General features: G+C 43.1%; 1 protein-coding gene across 1 annotated transcript; it reads left to right on the top strand.

The window, feature by feature from the left end:
* Window positions 1-1,133: 1,133 nt before the first annotated feature.
* On the top strand, window positions 1,134-16,791 carry LOC109487985 (leucine-rich repeat-containing protein 58-like). The gene is made up of 12 exons (XM_019792122.1): window positions 1,134-1,226; window positions 5,705-5,957; window positions 7,019-7,119; window positions 7,838-7,870; window positions 8,521-8,652; window positions 9,434-9,599; window positions 10,772-10,953; window positions 11,640-11,694; window positions 11,966-12,126; window positions 13,272-13,393; window positions 14,848-15,009; window positions 15,905-16,791. The coding sequence occupies exons 2-12, from the start codon at window positions 5,715-5,717 to the stop codon at window positions 16,072-16,074; spliced, it is 1,527 nt and encodes a 508-aa protein (XP_019647681.1). The 5' UTR covers window positions 1,134-1,226; window positions 5,705-5,714; the 3' UTR covers window positions 16,075-16,791.
* The last annotated feature ends 5,106 nt before the right edge of the window (window positions 16,792-21,897 follow it).

Here is a 21,897-nt window from a genome sequence, read left to right as displayed (position 1 = left end):
TTACTTCTAATTAACGGCTATCTCGGATCGATATTTGATCAATATAGTGTTCAACTAAGAAGGCACTGACAAGCTCTTAAGAGCAAATAATTTGTTGTAAAGCTATGGGTCATTTTCACTTTCGCGAACTCGCACTTACACGGTGGAAACTATCCCCGTTACGGTGGATTACGATGGTGAAATTCTTCCCCCATCCACAATTTTATATTCAACATTCAGTGCCACACTACCGCAGAACCAAACACAATACGAGAGAAAATATATATAAGTCAAATCAATACAAAGAGTCTTAGCTGCTATAACGTACAGCAAACCTTTTGTTGTTCTCTTCAGTGCCCAGGAGAACTGTCGACGCTGCACTTTGCACGGTCGGCAACAACTGACTGTATGCTTTCACAGTTGCTAAGGTCAAATCAACAAATGCAAATACGTTCACACAGTTGAATGCCAGGCTTTTACCGTGCTTTCTTTACTTTATCTTGCCGCTTCTACCTCTATGGGGGCGTCGCGGGGAGGTGGAGAAGGCGGTTCTGGGCAAGTCGAGTCGCTTGCTGCGGTGTCAGGCCATGGGCGCTCAGGGTCTCCGTCACACCGTCTATCCAGCGGCGGCGGGGTCTCCCTCTGGCCCTCCGGCCTGACCCTCTGATGTCGTACGATGTTGATGTTGACAAGGTGGCCAAACCACTTGATGCGATGGTGTTCAATGTACTTAACTCTTGAGTACATTTGTGGAGCCAACCATCTCCCACGTTATATATTACTTTATTGTTTTACATATTTATTGTTTTGTTGGTCTCATGCGTCACCCCAGGACTAGGGTAAAGTAGATTTTACCTTTCCAAGGCGACATTATATGTTCTACTGTTCTCTTTCAACGTGTGCAGCATAGTGCAATTGTGCATTTTTAAGCCGCAATATTAGCAAATTTCTCTGAACGATTTTGCCTTTAGGAGTCATGTTATTGTAATTCAAACATTATCATGGTCAAGGTATAGACATTGGCTGCGATACTGTTCGATAAGGGTGTTCCGGACCACCATCTACTTTAATTGCTTCTGCACGCTGCATGTGTCGTTCCAATAGAAATCGCCAGATGGCGCCGCTGCACGGAACCAGGAAGCAGGTAGGTCTGTGCTCGGAGGATGCGGCAGCTCGGTGTTGGTAGCTGGTGTCGGCATCGCGGATTTTAGAGGTTTTCTCCAACGAAAACGCACGCCCCTGCATAGGTGAGGTGCTCACAGCACAGTCTTTTACACTGCATTTCATTTAGACAGATTTCAGCTATTGTATACATTTGTGAGGGGTAAAAAACAGCCATGTATGCAATCGCGAATCGCAAAACTGGGAGGCATGGGGAGGGGGGCAACAATAACAAACAAAGGTCCTCCGGGCTTTTATTATCAGACCCCTGCGTATAATTTTCTGTGCACAGCTGGTGGGAATATTGCAGTGTTTGTCAGATGTCTGCATATGTACAAGTTTCGCGTTTCAGGCACCGGTAGGTGTCACATATTGATCTGATTGATCTGAAACAAAATCATAAATTATTCTTCCTTTGTTTATCAATAATTGTATAATGCATTACAGAAAATTATGGGCTGTTCCTAAAAAATAAAGAAAGGTAGAGGGGCATAAAAGAGAGTGAATTTGATGGTCTGTTTATTTGTTTGCTTGAGCCCTTGTTTATTCATGAAAAACTCGAATTGGCCAGCTGGCCACATAATTTGCATTCAGGTCATTTCTTTAAGGGACAAACAAAATATAACACTAAGATACCGGTTGTATAATAAGCGAAATCCTGACAAATTCACAGCACTCAGCATTTGGGGAAAGATTATGGGAGAATATCACAACACGTCTCTGCTACATGTACCAGTGGACTAGCCCCCTAGCCTGCTGTAGTGATTGCACAACTGTGTGGCCCAAGGGCTACACAAATGGAGATGTGCACTACCATGCACCATACACAGGTGCGGGAAGGAACTTTGCCTTTTTTTTTACTTTTGGGAGAAACTTAAACCTACCTGGTATGTCTTACATCTCTGAGCAACATTCACCTCTACATACATGTATATCCACCATCACAACAAACTGTTTTTGTAATATGATATTTGTAGTAAAAATAAAATCACTGGTATGTGTCACAAAACATATATATAACGTTAGCTCTGAATATGTGAGTACAGTTTTCTGCCCAACATACCTACATGGTTGGTATCCAGAGTGCCAGAGAATACAGTCATCATATCATTACATATATACTTAACATTACTTCTTAGAACCAACTACTAGTACTTTTATTTTTGTGTGTTGATATTTATAATGATAAGGTTTTCTGTAAATGTAGCAGGAAGAAGTACTTGAACAGCCTTAAGTGTGTTTAAATCCTTCCTAAGTGATCTGGAACCTTCGCGATTGCCGTATCTAGTTCCAAGCCCTCAGCTTACGGGTAACGTGACAAAAACACTCCAGGCAGCAGCAGGGGCATTAAAAGATGATGATGTCGAGCCAAGCATTAGTGCCTCCACTCCAGAATGCAGGGCTCGAAATTCAATTTTGGTAATAGGTGGACCAAACCTAAAAAAAGTTGGGTGCACAATATTTTTTTGGGGTGCACCATATAAAATGAAATAAGTAGAATGTCAGCAAAAACTAATTATGACTCAATTCTAAAGAAAAGTAGACAGTACAAGCCTAGAATGATTTCATTACTTTTCTGAGTCTTAGATTCTAAAAATAAGTTGTATACTATACATTTAACATCTTGATATAACGTTACATACTCTAGTATACCTACAAAAAATATTTGGGTGCACTGGTGCACCCACACAAAAAAATTGGGTGCACAGCTCCAAATTTCGGTGCACTAAAGTGCACATGATGCACCCAGTATTTCCAGCCCTGGTAATGCCTCCACTCCAAAATGTATTTGGTTTCCCCCATGTACACAATGATGATTACATGAGAACTCACACACAGGAAGCCATCGGTGGTGGTAGATTAGCCCTGCCTAATGGCAATTTCCTCCTCTGTAAACAACATAAGCTGGGCCTGCTGAATGATCACACAAGTATTACAGACCCATAAACCGCCGGGGTACAGAGATTATAAGCTAGCAGAGACAAGGGAAGGTGAGTTGTGCTGTTAAGGTTTTTTTAACTTGTCAACGTATTCTACTTCTTAGTAGATCTGATAAACCAGCAAATTTTGTGTAGATAATTTCATTCTAGTGTTTTACATGACATTGTGAATTTGTCTCTTACCGAATTGTTGTCATGTCACAACTCAATTCAGCCATTCTGGCTGCTATGTTTGTGAAAATTTTAAAATACATCATTCATATGATCCATTACTGTTAGTATTAGATACACTAAGGAGTAGAGTAACACTAACAGGATATCCGTAACATCACCTGTATTTGAAAGTGAAAGTAAGTGTAAGGGAAAGTGTTACAGGTGTGTGATACAGGAGACAGTAGTTAGGTAACGTTACACGATCACAGGTGGAACATTTCCCATGAACAGGAATGGTTGACTGCTGAGGCAATGTTGTTAATTCTGGTATTTCCTCTGTTAGTATATAGTAGAGGGGATTCATTCCTCAAGCTAACCGACATCTTGCACACGCAGTCGTCCCTCAGTAAGACACCTGGGGCCGCACAGTTCCCGTTTAGAACTTTTATTCAGCCTGTCAATTTCCTCTGTTAGTGTTATACAATATGTATTCAAGTCTAGAATCTGTACAAGTACATTGCTGGTATGTCCGGTGCCACAGGTACTGTATATATTGGATGAGCTGTTAGTGTTAGTTTAGACTTGAAATATCCCAGCATGTTCAACTATGCCTTTGTGCTGTGTATACATTTCTAAATAGAGTGAAAGCAATAACACCTGTGTAACATACAAATTTTGTAATATTTCAGTATGACGAGTCAGTGTATTAAAGACTTTTGTGGCAGGGTTTTGTCAGGAAACCAAAACCATTGCTATTTATAGCACATGCATTTCTGTAAATCAAGAGCACTGTCTGAAACAGGAATGGCTAAGAACTGCAATGTTCTTCCTCCCCTCAGTGTAAGGTGTATACAGATAGTTTCATCTATTATAGATTACACACATATATATGCCCCCTGAGAGCTGGCCTCCCCATTAAAAGTGGCATGTCCAATCCTGCAGATAACTGTCATTCTGCCAGTAACACTGTAGATTGTTCTACAGTCACGCGGCTCAGAATCATGCACACGTGCCTGTTGAAACGACTTTGAACTGAGATACGTGATGTTATACGTGTTTTTGTGAGCACATAGAGCATGTTGACACAGGCAGCAGGTGTTCTGATGAAAATACAAGTTTGGCAAAAAGATACAATACCGGTACAATAATACATCAAGGAGAAATTATACATACATAATGTCAAAACACAAAATTTTAGACACATTTCGTCACAACACCTGATTTGTGTTATTTTATAGATATCAATTGGAATGTTCATGTAAAAAGTGTATCAATCATTGATATCTGAAGACCTAACAGTTTCTGAGGCTTAGGCCACACCAATTTAATTTCTTGGTTAACGGATTCGCCGCTTCATTTTTTTCTGATTTGCAAATAAAAATAAAAATCCAGAATCAACTGCAAAATGCTCATATTGTGCCCTGAACAGTTGAAAACAGTCCTTTTCATCCTAGTTGTTACAGTTATTCCATCTTGCAATGCAATGGTATCATTAAAAGTTCAAAATTCATTGTTTAAATTTTGAACCAGCCTGGTGTGTTGACTTCATGGCTCCTATCGTACCATTTTGGGCAATAATAGGATGCCTAGGCCTGTTTTTATTTTTATTTTTTTTTCGCCCGCCCGCTCCATTATTTTTCTAGAAAAATCCGTTAACCAAGAAATTAAATTGGTGTGGCCTTAGGTAGGCAGATAACAGCACCTGCGGTATACATGAGGATGTGTGCATTGACTTTGTAAGATGAATTTCTGCATGTCTAACTGTCATCAATGTTCAATGATATTATGTCGTTTGTTTGTTTGTTTGAGATAGGTAAACAGGGATGTTGATGCAGGTGACATTCTGGTGTGCCCAACTGGATCGTTAAAATAGACCATGACATGATGCTTATAAACATCACAGGTAAACAAGCGGAGATGTTCAGATGACAACGCTGGCCTTCAGCATCGTTGTTTATTTATTTCTTTGTTTGTTTATCTAGGTAAACAGCAATGGGAGCCGCTGCCCGTGACCTGCTAGCGGCGCTGCTGGAGGGCGTGTTTGCCAGCGGGGATGTGCAGACGACAACGCTGGCATTCAGCATCGCGTGTTCGCTGGGGTTCTCGGTGGCTTGCCATTTGTTTATTGTTTGTTTGTTTGTTTGTTCCTGCAGGTAAACAGCGATGGGAGCCGCTGCCCGTGACTTGCTAGCCGCGCTGTTGGAGGGCGTGTTCACCAGCGGGGATGTGCAGACGACGACGCTGGCGTTCAGCATCGCGTGCTCGCTGGGCTGTTTGTTTATTTATCTATTTATTTGTTTGTTTATCTAGGTAAACAGCGATGGGTGCCGCTGCCCGTGACCTGCTAGCTGCGCTGTTGGAGGGTGTGTTTGCCAGCGGGGATGTGCAGACGACCACGCTGGCGTTCAGCATCGCGTGCTCGCTGGGCTGTTTGTTTATTTATCTATTTATTTGTTTGTTTGTTTATCTAGGTAAACAGCAATGGGAGCCGCTGCCCGTGACCTTCTCGCGGCCCTACTGGAGGGTGTGTTTGCCAGCGGGGATGTCCAGACGACGACGCTGGCATTCAGCATTGCGTGCTCGCTGGGGTTCTCGGTGGCGTGCCTGCTGCTGGGGCTGGTGTACGGCCGGCAGAGCCCGCGGCCACAGCGCCCGGCTCGCACCAGCAGCTTCAGCAGCAGCCTGGCCGGCGCGGCGTCCGGCAGCAGTAAGAGGATAGTGCTGGTGAGTAGGGACTCCTACTACATGTACTACTCCTAATAATGTTCAGAGAGAACTTCAGAGTTAGATGTTCAAGGGTTAGGTGGAACAAGTCATTCGGTGTGATGTGGCCAGCTGCCTGTGAAGCTGGTATGCACTGAACGGCAGTTATACCAGCTGTATAGATACAGATACAGAAGCTGGTGTCTCATCTGGCATCAGTACGAGAATAGTGCTTCAAATTTTTCATATATATAAGTGTTGACTATAAGCATTCTTTTAGTCCATTATTGATGCTGAAGAAGAGTGATGGATGTTGCTTGTTTGTTCATGTACATGTTTGTAATATTTTTGTATATTGTTTGGTTCAATTTGTATTTTTATGAATGTATGTTTTAATGTATGTGCCCAGGGATACCTGAAAAGCAGATCAATGGATCTGAGGTATTCCCTGGTGAAATAAATAAACTTGAAGCTTGAAACATCTGGAAACACTTGTTTTTCAGACTGCATAATGGTACCAACAATTCTCTTGCTCTTTGAGACAAACTTCCTTGTAGTACTTAAGACCCCTCCTGTGTACATTGCATTTCCTGTTTCCTGTTTAGACGGCACAACCAGTAATGTAATCACTTTACAAGTGACACATCCATACTGAAAGTTACCTCTTGCATAGCAGGTTTTATTTCCATATTAAGAAATTGTCTTGTATTTTGAATGTCATTGTCAATGTCATTGTCATTGTATTTCCTGCTTCCCCCCAGTGTAAGAAGTTGACTTCTGCAGACTGAACACAAACCTGTTTTTTAGACACACACAGCATAACCAGTAATGTGCTTGCTTGACAAGTGACATATCACTCACTCACTCACTCACTCACTCACTCACTCACTCACTCACTCACTCACTCACACACTCACTCACTCACTCACTCACTCACTCACTCACTGTCCAGGATTTGATATTATTCTGCTGCTGTTGTCTCTGTCGACACAACCTTACTGAAAGTTTAATGTACCTGTTACATAGCAGGTTTCCATATTGAGAAATTGTATTTAGAATGTATTTCCTGCCCCCCCCATCAGTGTAAGAAGTCAAGTTCAGCTGAAGGACGGCACCTCCTGCAGCACCAGCCTGTATTCCTCACGTGTCGCGAGCAGAGGAGGGAGCACAGGAAATGCTCCAGGTAACTTTTGCGTCTCCGAATCCTCAATGTAGGCTATTAATAGGCTTAAAACATGTCATTTAGACCTTGTTTTGTGCCTTTGTTTGGTAATTTCTGAACATGACTTGTTTGAGACATACTTCCTGTGTGATCTTCAACAATTGTTACATAACATTTACAAGGAAATTATATATTATATTATATATTAGAGAGAGATAGTGTGATGAAAAATGCTTCATCATTCTTCCATATTGATATTTCCTTCCCTGGTACCAGCATGTACTTTCCTGCACTACTTATGTTACAGCATTCATTAGTGTGAGAGTGTGGAGAGCTCAAAGAGCACGCTAAGGTTTCTCACACCTCCGTATGAGGAGAATCATGTATTTTCATTTCATCTATCTAATTACTCTACAATTGGAGCACCACAGATGATCTCACAACCAGTTTTCTCCATCCTTCTGGTTTTTCTGTTTTTCTTAACAATTCACTCTCTGATATATCATCCTCTCATCTTTTTTGTTGCCTGCCGCTCTTTCTTTCTTCCTCCCAGAACTGTTCCTTGCATGATACATGTGTACTTTTGGCTAGGCCCAATGACTAAGACATCTGCCCATACCACTTCAGTTTCCATACTTTTACTGTCGTTACCGTTAGGAGGTCTTTATATGGACCTGAGCCTTCTTTGGCTCCGTTTCGTCATTTGTTGCTGACTTTTGTTACATCTGATTTTCCCCAGGTGTGATTCAGCAGATGCCACACAGAGCTGCAGGTTAGTGTCTCGTGTCTTTCTTAAGGAGAACCTCAGACCTTGAGAATACGTCTTGTGCATGAAGTGTGCAAGATAATTAATTAGCATACTTAAGATGCGCTGCCCACCATGATTTGATATTTTCTGTGCAGCCAACCCAGCAATTAATCAATCAGAAGCACTGAAGGGAAGTGATCACACCTGCTATACTTTACACAGCAAGTACAGGTGGACAAGCTGTATTTTCCCTTGTATTGGTATGGCTGCCATACTAAGGCTGTATGTTGTACTAGTAAATACTGCATTGTGTGGCATGTTCGGCCAAATTTTCAGATAGAAATGTTGAAATTGTTTTAGGACATGGTCGCATACATCTTACATGCCCGTATCCTGCAAAATTCAGTTGTCTTGTTATGGTGTCTTGCACCCTTATCAGTGGTTGGTTCTGTCACAGCGTCAAGTTTAGTTGAAGTGTTATGTTTTGAAAATGAAACATAACTTCATCCAGTAGTTGACCTTCCCATTGCTGATTTTGTATGATGGTTTTGCAGGTAGAGGGTGTTGCATTGGTCTCTTGGTACTGATGTGTATTTTGCCTGGTACGTTCTGTAGGTACAGAGGATGTCTGTTGCGATGGTACTGATGTGTATGTTGTGTGGTGTACTTTGTAGGTACAGAAGATGTTTGCTGTGTTGCCGTGCGAGTAAACAGTCGATCTGCGATGTGCACGGCACGGCTGTGATGGCCGTACAGAACATCGTGGAGGGGGCGTGTGAGGACAGACCCACGGAGCTGGACCTCAGGTTTGTTTGTTTGTTTGTTTGTTTGTTGTGTGAGTAAAAAGTCGATCTGCGACGTGCACGGCACGGCTGTGATGGTCGTACAGAACATCGTGGAGGGGGCATGTGAGGACAGACCAACTGAGCTGGACCTCAGGTTTGTTTGTTTGTTTTGTTAAGGTCTCCAGGAAGGTAAGGCAAGGAGATGGACATGTAGGTCTCACTAACACTAACACTTGGTGCTGAACACCATCCATACAGGCAAACACACCTGTCCTTGGTGCTGAACACCACCCACACACAGGCAAACACACCTGTCCTTGGTGCTGAACACCATCCACACACAGGCAAACACACCTGTCCTTGGTGCTGAACACCATCCACACACAGGCAAACACACCTGTCCTTGGTGCTGAACACCACCCACACACAGGCAAACACACCTGTCCTTGGTGCTGAACACCATCCACACACAGGCAAACATACCTGTCCTTGGTGCTGAACACCATCCACACACAGGCAAACACACCTGTCCTTGGTGCTGAACACCATCCACACACAGGCAAACATACCTGTCCTTGGTGCTGAACACCATCCACACACAGGTACACATGCCTGTCCTTGGTGCTGAACACCATCCATATAATTCAACAAAAGCTACTTGAAGCTTTGTTTCTTTTATTGGGATCTCCATTAGTGTTTGCGCTTTCATATTTTACTGTGAATACAGTGAACAGGGAAAGGTATCTTTTATATTTATACTGTTATGTTTGATTCTCGCCCAGTTTTTGTGTGTTGTTTTCAGCTACCTGGGTCTGCACAGCTGTCCGGACAGGATCGGGTTCGTGGGCGCCCAGCTGACGTGTCTGAACCTGTCCAACAACCGGCTCCACCAGTTGCCTGAAGACATCGGCTGTCTGCGCGGCCTGAGGGACCTGTACATACAGTACAACTGTCTGGAGGAGCTGCCTGTAAGTTTTATAGTGTTAGTGAGACCTGTACCCTACATACAGTACAACTGTCTGGAGGAGCTGCCTGTAAGTTTTATAGTGTTAGTGAGACCTGTACCCTACATACAGTACAACTGTCTGGAGGAGCTGCCTGTAAGTTTTATAGTGTTAGTGGGACCTGTACATACATCAGTACAACTGTCTGGAGGAGCTGCCTGTAAGTTTTATAGTGTTAGTAGGACCTGTACATACAGTACAACTGTCTGGAGGAGCTGCCTGTAAGTTTTATAGTGTTAGTGGACCTGTACAGTACATACAGTACAACTGTCTGGAGGAGCTGCCTGTAAGTTTTATAGTGTTAGTGGGACCTGTACAGTACATACAGTACAACTGTCTGGAGGAGCTGCCTGTAAAATGTAAATGTATTATGCTTCATTTTCATAACTTTTCGTATTTAGATTCTCGACACAACTAACACTTTGCTGTGAAGAACACACTGTAACCCTAATTTCCAAGATCTATCAGACTATCAGACACCTTCCTCAGAGCTTCTGACTGGAAGCAGAACTGCACTCAGAGGCTCTGAGGAAGGTGTCTGATAGACACTGAAAAGTAAGCAAGGTATGAGACAAGATTGGGGGCCTGCATGCCCTTTTTCGTTTGGCGTAATCAGGCCTTTTTAGTCTTCATAATTTGTAGGCAGCCTCCCAAAAAAATCAACGTATTTCATAATAGTACATTAGCCGCAGATCGTGAAGTCGTAATCAGCTCTGAGACTTCATAATTCGTAATCGGCGGCGAAACTTTGCGTAATTCGTAATCACTACCCCCCATGCAACCCCTATATCTTATAACCATAGTCACTGTTCCCTGCTGCAGATCAGTATTGGTAGCCTATATAAGATTTTATGCTAACTTTTTCTGTTGCATGCACTTCACTGTGACATGCCAGTCGATTCTCAAAAAATCTGAATCTGAATCTAAAAGTTCCTGTTCCCTGTCGCAGGTGAGTATCGGTAACCTGACCAAGCTGTGTGCATTGTCCAAAACTGTGCTTTATCCAGAACTGTGCTTTATCCTGAACCATGCTTTATCCAGAACAGTACTGGATCGTTCACACACATCAAGAACTGTGCTTTATCCAGAACCATGATCATGCAAAAGTTACTAAAAGTTCCTGTTCCCTGTTGCAGGTGAGTATCGGTAACCTGACCAAGCTGACAGACCTGGACTGTAAGAACAACTCGCTGCGGACGATCCCGCTCACCGTGGGCAACCTGACGGCGCTCACCTGCCTCAACGTCACCAACAACGTGCTGCAGCGCCTCCCGGCGGAACTCGGCAGACTTGCAGAGCTCGAGGAGATCTGTGCACAGTGAGTCGCTGACTGTTGTATACAGAACAGGGCTCTAGCCAGATCAATTTTTTTGGCGACGTCTCAGGGAGGTGCCTAATGGTACAGTATTGTGTGCAATTCGCAAGAATTCTAGGAATTGTACAGGCATTTTGTCCACAGGCATGGGGAATGTCCACAGGCATTTCTCTGACCCACATCTATGCCCACATTCCTGGAAGCCTGAAGACCTATCTGCCCCAGATGGCCCTAGTTTTGCTCGGGCTCGTTCACTATGCACTCAGGTGAGGAGTGTACTGTATCTGTCTAGACTTAAGCAAAGTCCAAGTACCAAGTCTTCCTCAAAATCATGAAATGACGGCAGTGCCATGCAAACAATAATTTTTGTCAATTTTGTCCATCAAGGTTGACGGATTGGTTTAAAAGAATTCCATCACACATCACAAAGATTGTGCTGTTGACGGAAAAACGGGTGCTAGTTAGAGACCTGATCCAGAACCGTGTGCTTTGTCCAGAAATGCGCTTTATCCAGAACCATGCTTTATCCGGAATAGCGTTCAGGCACAGTTCTGGATGTTCTACTCACATCCAGAACTGTGCTTTATCGAGAATAACACTTCAAGTTTGAAGATAAAATTGTCAAAGCCTCTTTTATAGAAAGGGTTTTTGATTTGGCCTCCCTTAACATGACATGTCTTTTCCTGCAGTTCCAACCAGCTGGTTGAGCTCCCAGATGAGTTGTGCAACCTGACAAACCTTACCGTGAGTACATGTACAGCTGTTTTATTATGTTTACCTTCGCAGAAGGAAATATATTGTTTTTGCTCTGTTTCTTCCTCTTCTTCTTCTTTTTATTCTCCAAACAAACAAAGTCAATGACCTGGACTAGACGTCTGTCACCATGGTAACTAGTATTGTAGCAGACTGTGGTGTCGGTGTTGGTTTACTTTATGTATCAGGACAGAGGTAGAGTCATGATTGGCATGTAAATATGCATTAAAAGTAAACCTTGTGTTCCCCTGCTCCCCACTAGGAGCTGTACCTGGGAGAGAACCGTCTGCAGCAGCTGCCGCGCGACATCGGGCGTCTGGTGCGGCTGGAGGAACTGGACGTGTCCTCGTGTGAACTCACTCACCTGCCCGACTCCCTGTCCAGGTGTACAGCCCTCGTCAGGCTCTGGCTGTCTAACAACAGGTAACAAACATCTTACAGGTAACAAACATCTTACAGGTAACAAACGTCTTACAGGTAACAAACGTCTTACAGGTAACAAACATCTTACAGGTAACAAACATCTTACAGGTAACAAACATCTTACAGGTAACAAGCATCTTACAGGTAACAAACATCTTACAGGTAACAAACGTCTTACAGGTAACAAACATCTTACAGGTAACAAACATCTTACAGGTAACAAACATCTTACAGGTAACAAACGTCTTACAGGTAACAAACATCTTATACGTAACAAACGTCTTCTAACTCACCTGCCCGACTCCCTATCCAGGTGTACAGCCCTCGTCAGGCTCTGACTGTCTAATAACAGAGGGCCTGCAGGGGGGGGTTCCGACAACGCTCTACGCTAAATTCGGAAACCTCTCGATTACGTTTTACAATAAATTCCAAGTGGCTATTACGTAGAATTAAAACGGCCGATTACGCTCTACGGAAAAGGGCTTACGGAAAAGTTTTCTTTTTATACAACCAGTAATGTCTCACATTGTGTAAAAAGAAAACACCGTACATGTTCTATCAACCTGATGAAACTAGTCTCGGATGTGCACACCAGGATAGCCTCCATGCCAGACTATTTCCAGGGCCGACACAGGCCAATTTTTCCACTAAAGTGCCAACATGCCCCCAAGGAAATTATACCACATCCCCCCTCAGGTAGGCCCAGGCATGCTGGCTAACTCTCGGCATCTCATGTTGTGGGTCTGACATCCAGGCTAATACCTGAGAAGTGCTAGACTAGATATCTTAACATAACCATAACAACTGAAAGAAAGCACATGTATTAACTATTGTGAAATAAAGACTAAGCTTTAACTTCCAACGCTTAGATTACAGAATTGGGACTTACCCAAATTTTCGGTTGACTCCATCAACCTTGTTCACGGTACTACGGTCACGTGTCTCTGACGTCACGTTCCAAGAGTAGACGGGTCCATTCCGTGAACAAGGTTGATGGAGTCAACCGAAAATTTGGGTAAGTCCCAATTCTGTAATTTAAGTGTTGGAAGTTAAAGCTTAGTCTTTATTTCATAATGACTTGTACCAACACAGATGAACTTTCATGCAATGCACATGTATGTTTGTGTTGTTTTTTCTCCCTCCAGACTGCGTTACCTGCCTGACCAGCTGGGCCGGCTGCACCATCTGAAGGAGCTTCACGTCAGGAACAACGACATCATGTACTTCCCAGCATCCCTCGCCTACCTGCAGCTCTACACCTTCTCGGGTAAGGAAGCTCCTGCATCTTTTAGACTTGGAAGTTTTTTATTGATAAGACACACACACGCATGCACACACTCATGCATGCACACACACATGCATGCACACACTTTCCAGTTTAATGTCAGTCCCCGTCTCCCGGGGGTTAGAAGTACTTCCCAGCCTCCCTCGCCTACCTGCAGCTCTACACCTTCTCGGGTAAGGAAATATTTTTTTGAGTTGGTTGGAAGTTTTATTATTGACACTAAATCCAGTTTAATGTCAGTTGTTCCTTGTCCCCCAAGGGTTAGAAGTGCTTGCATGTTGAGGCTTGATGGCAGCCTGCCTCTCGCCTCTATTCTGTGGGTTCCTGCCGTGTAAGATGAGGTGGTGGAAATCCTTCCTTACGTTGTCAACCCATCTCTTCCTTGTACGCCCTCGCAGGTTTTGGCCTTCCACATTTAGTATGATGATTTTCTTTCTTTCTTTCTATAAATACTGAGCAAAACCCTATCTTGGGTATCTCGCTCAGGGTGCGCGGCTATTGCGGCCGGTGGGGTGCGGTGAAGAAAGTGCAAGAAAACAAACAAACGAACATAAATTTTGTGAATTTTGTGACTGGCCGCAATAAGCAATCCCGACTTACATCTGTGGGACGGGGTGGCCCAAGTGCAGGGCCAACCCCGTCTTGAATGTGTCGACAGATAGTTGTGTCACTAAGTGTTGTGGTAATGCGTTCCATTCTATTATAGTTCTTGGGAAATAACTGGCTCTGAAGATGTTTGTTTTGCAACTGAGAGTTGTGTATCTAAGGGGGTGGCCCCTTGTAATGTTAGTGTTCCTTGTAATGTAATGGTGTATTGGTATGGAGACTAGATTGTGCACTGCTTTGAAGAATAGGACTAATCGTGTTTGTTGTCTTCTTTGTTGGAGTGTAGGCCATCCGAGCATGTGTTGGAGGTGTGTAACACTGGTGGTATTCCTGTAGTCATTACACACAAACCTGGCTGCCCTCTTCTGTACAGCCTCTAGCTTGTCTTCTAGCACACTGGATTTGGCATCTTGCCGTCTCTGGGGATCCCAGAATACAGAGGCATATTCTAGCCTAGGTCTGACTAGAGAAGTATAGGCTCGCGCCCTTACCTCTTTTGATGCCCCCCTGATATTCCTCCTGAGAAACCCCAAAGTACTGCTGGCCTTGGCCTTGCCTGCCATTTTCTAAGGCCACTTCTCGAAACCTACCTTATAAACCATGTATCATCATCATCGGCCATGTGGTCCAGGAGAAGCATCAAAAATGTTTCCATGGTTCCAGTTTAGACACATCTGTATACACATGATCACTTTCAGCAATATTGACGTTCTGTAAAATTAATGGAAGATAAAAATTGAACGTGTAAAAATGTATTGTATCGCAAATAAAAATGTATTGTATTGCAAATACATACATGTATTAATCTGTCTTTTGTACCTTTCCTCCAGCCAACCAGAACCCCCTGATAGAGGAGTGGGATAACCGGTTGACCTCTGCCCTGATCAGAGTGCCCTCTGACCCCTTGCCCAGTTTGCTGGAGCTGGCTGCCCGCACCGTGGCCAGACAGAACATCACATGGGGGAAGGGGGACCTGCCTCTGGACTTGGAAGGTGACTGTAAGGCCACAGCATATAAATTCTATGGATGACATCCTCCGCTGATTCCAAATCTAATGCAAGCGGGCGAAAAAAAACAAGGCGGGCCCAAAAAACAAGGTTCCTACAATTCAAAATTTTGACTCAATCATTGTACAAATGGTTTTGATTCAGTGGGAACATCACATATACACAGCCAGCATCACATATCACTGCATCAAAGTAAGGAACAAAACATTAAATCAGAGCCTTTTCTTGTCTCCTCTCTTCATAGTTACATGTATCTGCCATCCACATTCCGGCATTGCAACAGACATCTTTGCCCATTTTAGGCATGTTGACCACTGTCAGAAGGCAACAAAATTTTTTTTTCCAAAATCAGGCGAAAATTAATGCGCGCACTAATGTCATCCATAAAATTTACTTGCTGTGGCCTAATTTCTGTATCAGAAGTATTTGACATTCACATCATGCTATACTTTTTTTTTCACAGTACTTTTATGTTTGCGGTTTTTGTGATTACTTGTCTGTACTATTCTTGTTCTAACACGAGAAGGGAACTCACCATCAATTTCCTGTCGATCTCGTCAACCTTCATCAGATGTGTGAGTAATGGTGAGTTTCCTTCTTGTGTTGGAACAAAGCTTGAACTTTACAACTAGTATGGATTTTTTTTTTAAAGTTCACAGTCTGATGTAGAACATTTAAATGGATTCTACAACACAGATGAGCTTTCATTCCAACGTATAATGCAGTTAAAACAGTGATCGTGCAATTAACTCTGACATTTAAAGAGTGAAAAGCTTGTGTGCTCCTACCCTATGTATAGCCAGCCTGGGGGCCTGGCCAGAGGAGGGGCTGCCAGAAGCGTGATGTAGCTAGACTAACATTCCTGTTCCTCTGTCCCCAGTGCTGCTGCAGTGCAGGAAGCAGTGCTCCAGCTGTGAGGGCCCCTTCTTCTCCTACTTCAGCTCACAGGTGTTCTTCAGTAACGTGGGGATGTTCCACAGGGTGCCCCTATACCAGCAGGTCTGCTCTCCCTATGTCAATGCCCACTGCCAACCTGTACATGCCAGATAGGGGGCCTCGTTGCAACGGGCACCACTGGAGCCATCACTGTCCCACTGAGAAACGTGATGCTGTAGGTGAAAATAACAGAGAAACAGAGCACTGCATGTCCCCTGGAGATCATGCTAAGCCCTAGCTTTACTAGCCTGGGTGCTGGACTGTCTCCATAGCCCACACAGGCCAGCTCCTCAGCTCCAGGGCCTAGCCTGGGTGCCAGACTGTCTCCGTGGCCCACACAGGCCAACTCTTTGGCTCTGTGGGCAACATACACCCAAGGAAATTATACCACAGCCCTTTCATCCACAGCACCCTGGCTAACTCTCGGCCTAGCTAGAATGATATGGGTCTGGCATCCAGGCATAAAGTCACCACCAATAATGACTTTGGTTGTCAACCCCAAACAGGCAAAGTCATCTGGTCTGGTTTGATGATGGTGTGAATAATCTTGCATCCAGACGGGCTACCTTCTCACTGGAGCCCCCGTTCTGTGTACATTTGTACTTCAAACTGACATCTTCATATTTGTATTTCGTCGCCATTTTGTGAAAACCAAAGCGTTCAGTTGACATGGCCCAACCAAAGAAACAACAGGATGTGAAGATAAAGGTGGTCAGCCTACCAAAATATGTCCTTTTAGAATCGTTTGGCTGGTACCAAATTGTTCAAAAGAAATTCAAATTTTCCTTGTCATTTTGTGAAAACCAAGGCATTCTGTTGACGTGGCCCAACAAAAAAACAGGATGTGAAGATAAGGTGGTCAACTTACCAAGGAATTGTTTGGCTGGTACCAAATTGTTAAAAAGGAATTCAAATTTTCCTTGTAATTTTGTGGGAAACAAAGAGGGCTTTTGGTGTGGCCCAACCAAAAAACAACAAGATGTGAGGATGAGGTGTTCAGCCTACCAAGATATGTCCTTTTGGCTGGTACCAAATTGTTAAAAACAAATTCAAATTTTCATTGTTATTTTGTGAAAAACAAAGATTAGAGGGCTTTTGGTGTGGCCCAACCAAAATGGAAACAACAGGATGTGAGGATGAGGTGGTGACCATCAAACATGGTCCCTGTTTCTTGGAAAGGCCGAGGCTGATGGACACCTGCCAACTTGTAGTCGCAAACTCCAGTTGTCAGTCAACACCTGGCACAACATTGTATGCACGAGATGATGAGGAAAACAGCCTGTGCACCATCCTGTATGCATACTTATATCCCTGTAAAATTTTGTAGGAAGCGAGTATGGGAGCCACAGTATATACATTTATATCATACCCGGGACGCGATAACGTTCGATAACGGGTTCCGGACCGGGCCGTACTTTACGGTACGGCCCGGAACCCGTTATCGAACGCTTCTATGGCTTCCATAAAACGATTCGAAAGCGTTTCACCCTAACCGCGTGTGTCCCTTTCGAAAATTCGAATACAGAATCCGGACGTTGGAATTGATGTTGTTGCATTTTAGGGTTCAGTGGCACCAACTTTTGGCTCATCTTGCATTGAAAGGCGTGTTTTCTTGGGTGGGTATGACATAAATAAAATACAACACGGTGTATTCCACATCGCCCTTGGTCCCGGCGCCGTCGGGCGATCCAACCCGCGGTCGGGCCGATACCTCGGGCGATGCGGAATACACCGTGTTGTATGTACACGGATGGCACCTGGGCTGTTGTTGAAGCACTGTTTGAGCTTTTTGTTAAGGTTCAGATCATGTTTCTCCAGTATACGTTCACAGCACATTCAAGTCATTCATTTGTAAGTAGATCAACAGTATTGTAAGAAAAAGACAAGAAATTGAATAAGAAAAGAGCAATAATTGTGACATCAGCTAAAATTATGAACTGCATGTATGGAGAGAGTACGGGTTAAGTCATTTCTATCAGACCAGATTTCATCATTATGAGAGAGGGCTGCCTGGTAGATGGGCATAGATGATTCCAGCTTCAACTCAGAGGTTGGCTTTTACTTTGAGGACAGTAAGCTTTTTTTAAAAAAAATGGGGAAGATTACTTGCTAGAGTTGCCAGTTTGACATCTTTATTCTCAGATTGGTCAAGGTAAGGAGTTGTCTTTCTCCAAATGAATGTTGCATATGACTCCTTAGTCAAAGTCTTGTGTATAAAGACTAAGAACCTATCTTCTCTGAAATCATTTCTGTATAGTATTACATAATGTATGTGATAGACGTTTTATTGCAGAAGCCTTTTGTCATTGTTATCTGTAAGTAGCATGGATACTGTAAGTTGTAACAGTTTGTTTAGGTCTAAAAGCTGCCACCAGTGAGGGAACGTAAACTAACCGGGCTGACACGTGGGCTAACTTGTAAGACAGCCTGGATCTGATGTGTAAATATTCCTCTCTCAGAGGTTTAGGAATGTTTCCACACTTCCCTGGTGTTAAGTGTGTTTTGAAACCGATCTGTTTGGGGTAGGAGAGCCTTCAGGGGGAGCAGTAGTGAGGATGGCCAGTGATGCTGATGTTGGTTCTGTTGTGATGACAAACACACCCTCATCACTGCATACCTGTAGTAAGCCCTCCCACAGTACTGGCATGGGGGAGGGGGGTCACTAGCATGTCGGCAGAACGTACTCCACCTGCACAAAACCCTAATTTTTCACGGTTTTCGTTGGCTTTTTTGGTCAACCTTGCATCAGAATTTCGCCTGTTACAGACGATATCTTTTTCGACATAACATTTGGAAACTACAGACGGGATGTTAACCTTATATACGCGAATACGACCTTATATGAGACGTTCTGCCAAAGTGCTATGCACAATACATTACAGGTTTCATGCAGGCGCAGTATGTTCTGCCAACATGCTAGAGTCACTTTTACTCAGCTAGAATCAAAGCGATCCTTATTTTACTGCTGAATTCTAGTCAGAATGTGAAAGCAGGAGTTTCTTGATCTTTTGCAATTTTTTTGTAAATATAATTCAACAGTGTTGTGTGCAATACATATTTATGATTTAATCAAGGACATTCATTATGATAGTCCACATTAGAACTAATTTTTTTTATTTGTCAATTCAAGTGTGAGATGTCCATGTTTTTGAAATTGAAGATTCAGTAGTGACACCTGTATGGTGTAGATGTGGATTGTTCCACAATAAGCTATGTGGCAAGTTTAACACCTTGAGATATTTTCCACATTTGTAGACTTTTGAGACATATAGATTCTCTTTTGTACCACCATATGCCCAGACAAGAAGCCTTTCTTAGCATGGCGTCTACTTGTTCAATAGCTGTTTGAAACTACAAATTTAGTATTTCTCTGTTTCTGGCTTTTATAACTGTAGGGGATAGCACTTGTGTCCTTTCTGTGGTAGCCCTTTGGCATCATGTTTGCAGTGACAGACATCAAAGAGAGATAACCACAGTCCTGTTCTGGATGTGTAGAAAAATTCTCTCCATTCTCCTTTAGGCCATGTTGATTTGATTATATGGATGACATCCTCCGGGAGCCCAAAAATTGATGCGCGCGTGCGAATAAAAAAAAAGTTTTGCAAAAAAAAATTTTCATTTTGAAATGTACGCGGTCATGAGGGTTGAACAAATGGGACAGAATATGGTTTGGCGAATAATCTAGTCTTCAAGTTCATTTCTTTACAATTTCATCTTTTTTCGTCTGATTTTGGCATTCTACGACATTAGTATAATTTTTATTTATTATTTTTTGTAACTTACGGTATATTTTTGCTCATTTTGCAACTGTTTTGTACGGTTTACAGTATGGTTGAAAACTCTTTTTTTTTTGGGAAACGGCCAAAAATCCATGCGCGCGCGGATGTCATCCATATAATCAAATCAACATGGCTTTATTTTGTGGAACAGCCCTGTTTGTGCAATAGTAATGAATGATTGAAGTGTCTGGCTGCCATGTTGATTTTTTTATTGCACTGTGTTTCTTATTGATGTTCACTTTTCTGGCTATATTGATAGTGTAAGGTCACTGTAATAAAGCAATTGATTTAGAACAAAAAAGTAACATAAAGTCAGAGTCATTGATAGTAGGTGTTTGTAGAGTTGGATCTTAAGTCCATCCCAAGAACACGCTACTAAGTATGTATTGTGTATATAGACATCTGTACAATAAGATACATGTATAAACAGTATTAAAACCCAAGATTCATGTGAAATTCTTGTGACTTTATATGTTATAAGTATAATTTTACCAGTGATATGTTGGTTGCAGGATTTCTGAAGATAATTTTAATCCAGACTTTGTTGTCATATGCTGTGTTTACCCAATTGTCATTTTTTGTTACTTGGATTTTTTTAATTTCGAAAATAGCTACATAAGAGTCTCAGTTGAGGAATGTATGTGTCTGTACTTAATGCAGTACTAACGTCACCAATTGTACATGGACACACTGTGTGTCAGAGTTGCATTTTTGTTTGTTTTCTATTTAATCCCAGAAACAGGTACTTTTTACTGATTTAATTTTTATTGTTGTCATACAGGCTGAATTGTTGCAAGTTGACTTCTCATCATATTCTGGCTACTTTTATACACAGTTGTGATGACATATTCTGTGGCTATTTCACCGTAATAAATTATTGTAAGGTATCGCAAATGTGTCGCCTTTTCTACTTTAACCCACGCTGTATTCCAAACAAATCAGTGACGACAAACAAAGCAAAGAAAGTTGTTTCGTCCATGATTAAAGGAAGCGCTAATAGACCCATGCATTACACAAATTGCATCCAGGTGTGTTCCAACAAAATGAAATGCCATATACCAAACCTCAATCAACATCGTGCAGAAATCAGAAGATACGTGTACTTTTGCCTCCTATAGTATAGATGCACCTATTTGGGGGGTCGGGGGGCATGCTCCCCCGGAAAATTTTGAAATATGAACCTTCTAAAATGGAATTTCGTGGGATTTCCAAAAAAAAATCAGAGATAAATCTTTATTCAATGACAAAGGGAGCAGTTTTTCTACGATTCCAGTCCACCTTTCAAGAAAAATCTTGGACCTTTCTTTACATAAAAAGTGAAAAGTGGACCAAAAAGTGGACCTTTACGTAAAAAGTGGACCAAAAAGTGGACCTTTACGTAAAAAGTGGACCAAACAGTGTACCTTTACATAAAAAGCGGACCAAAAAGTGGACCTTTGAGCCTTGTGGGGGGTAGCCCCCCTGGCTACGTGCATGAACCTGCGGTACCAGTCGCAGATGAAACCGACCGCAGCTCGCAGCCAGGTGGGGTGTTATCTCTCCATTTGACCGATTTCAGTACAGTGTGTGTGTGTGTGTGGGGGGGGGGTTATAGGCACTACCAACTGACCCGGCCGATTGGTCTAGACTTTTAGCCGAGACTTTAGAGCGTCGGGGTTTTGAACTGGTGCCCGGGTTTGTCGTGGGTTCGAACCCCGGCCCGGGGCCAGGAGTGTCTTTCTGTTTCTACTCTCCTAATTCTTATACTCTTTCCGGCCGCTTCTGAAGCACTAGCAGAGGCTATTACTGACAGCTCAAGCTTGTGGTGCCATCCGCAGAAGAGACCAACCGCAGACCCCAGCCAGGTGCGGTGACGGACTCATGCCCGTAGCCAGGGGGGCTCGGGAGGTTCGGAAGAACCCCCCACAAGGCTCAAAGGTCCACTTTTTTGGTCCACTTTTTATGTAAAGGTCCAAAATGGGCTGGAATCGTAGACAAACTGCTCCCTTTGTCATTAAATAAAAATTTATCTGATTTTTTCTTGGAAATCCTCTCAAAAACGCACGAAATGCCATTTTAGAAGGTTCATTTTTCAAAATTTTTCCGGGGAAGCATGCCCCCGGACCCCCCTAGGAACCTCACGCCTTTGGCGCTAGAGATCCCCTCAAGCAGTGGGAAG

The sequence above is a fragment of the Branchiostoma belcheri genome, unplaced genomic scaffold, assembly GCF_001625305.1.
Source record: "Branchiostoma belcheri isolate BF01 breed outbred unplaced genomic scaffold, Haploidv18h27 scaffold90, whole genome shotgun sequence".
Lineage (NCBI taxonomy): Eukaryota > Metazoa > Chordata > Leptocardii > Amphioxiformes > Branchiostomatidae > Branchiostoma > Branchiostoma belcheri.
The sequence above is the reverse complement of the archived record's forward strand: the minus strand, read 5'-3'. Positions and strand labels throughout refer to the sequence as shown.

Bases quoted from the DNA above. Each gene is read 5' to 3' on its own strand.
- LOC109487985 (XM_019792122.1), top strand. From the start codon at position 5,715: ATGGGAGCCGCTGCCCGTGACCTTCTCGCGGCCCTACTGGAGGGTGTG. The intron at 5,958-7,018 runs GTGAGTAGGGAC...CCCCCCCATCAG, and splicing joins GCAGTAAGAGGATAGTGCTG to TGTAAGAAGTCAAGTTCAGC. The intron at 7,120-7,837 runs GTAACTTTTGCG...GATTTTCCCCAG, and splicing joins GAGCACAGGAAATGCTCCAG to GTGTGATTCAGCAGATGCCA.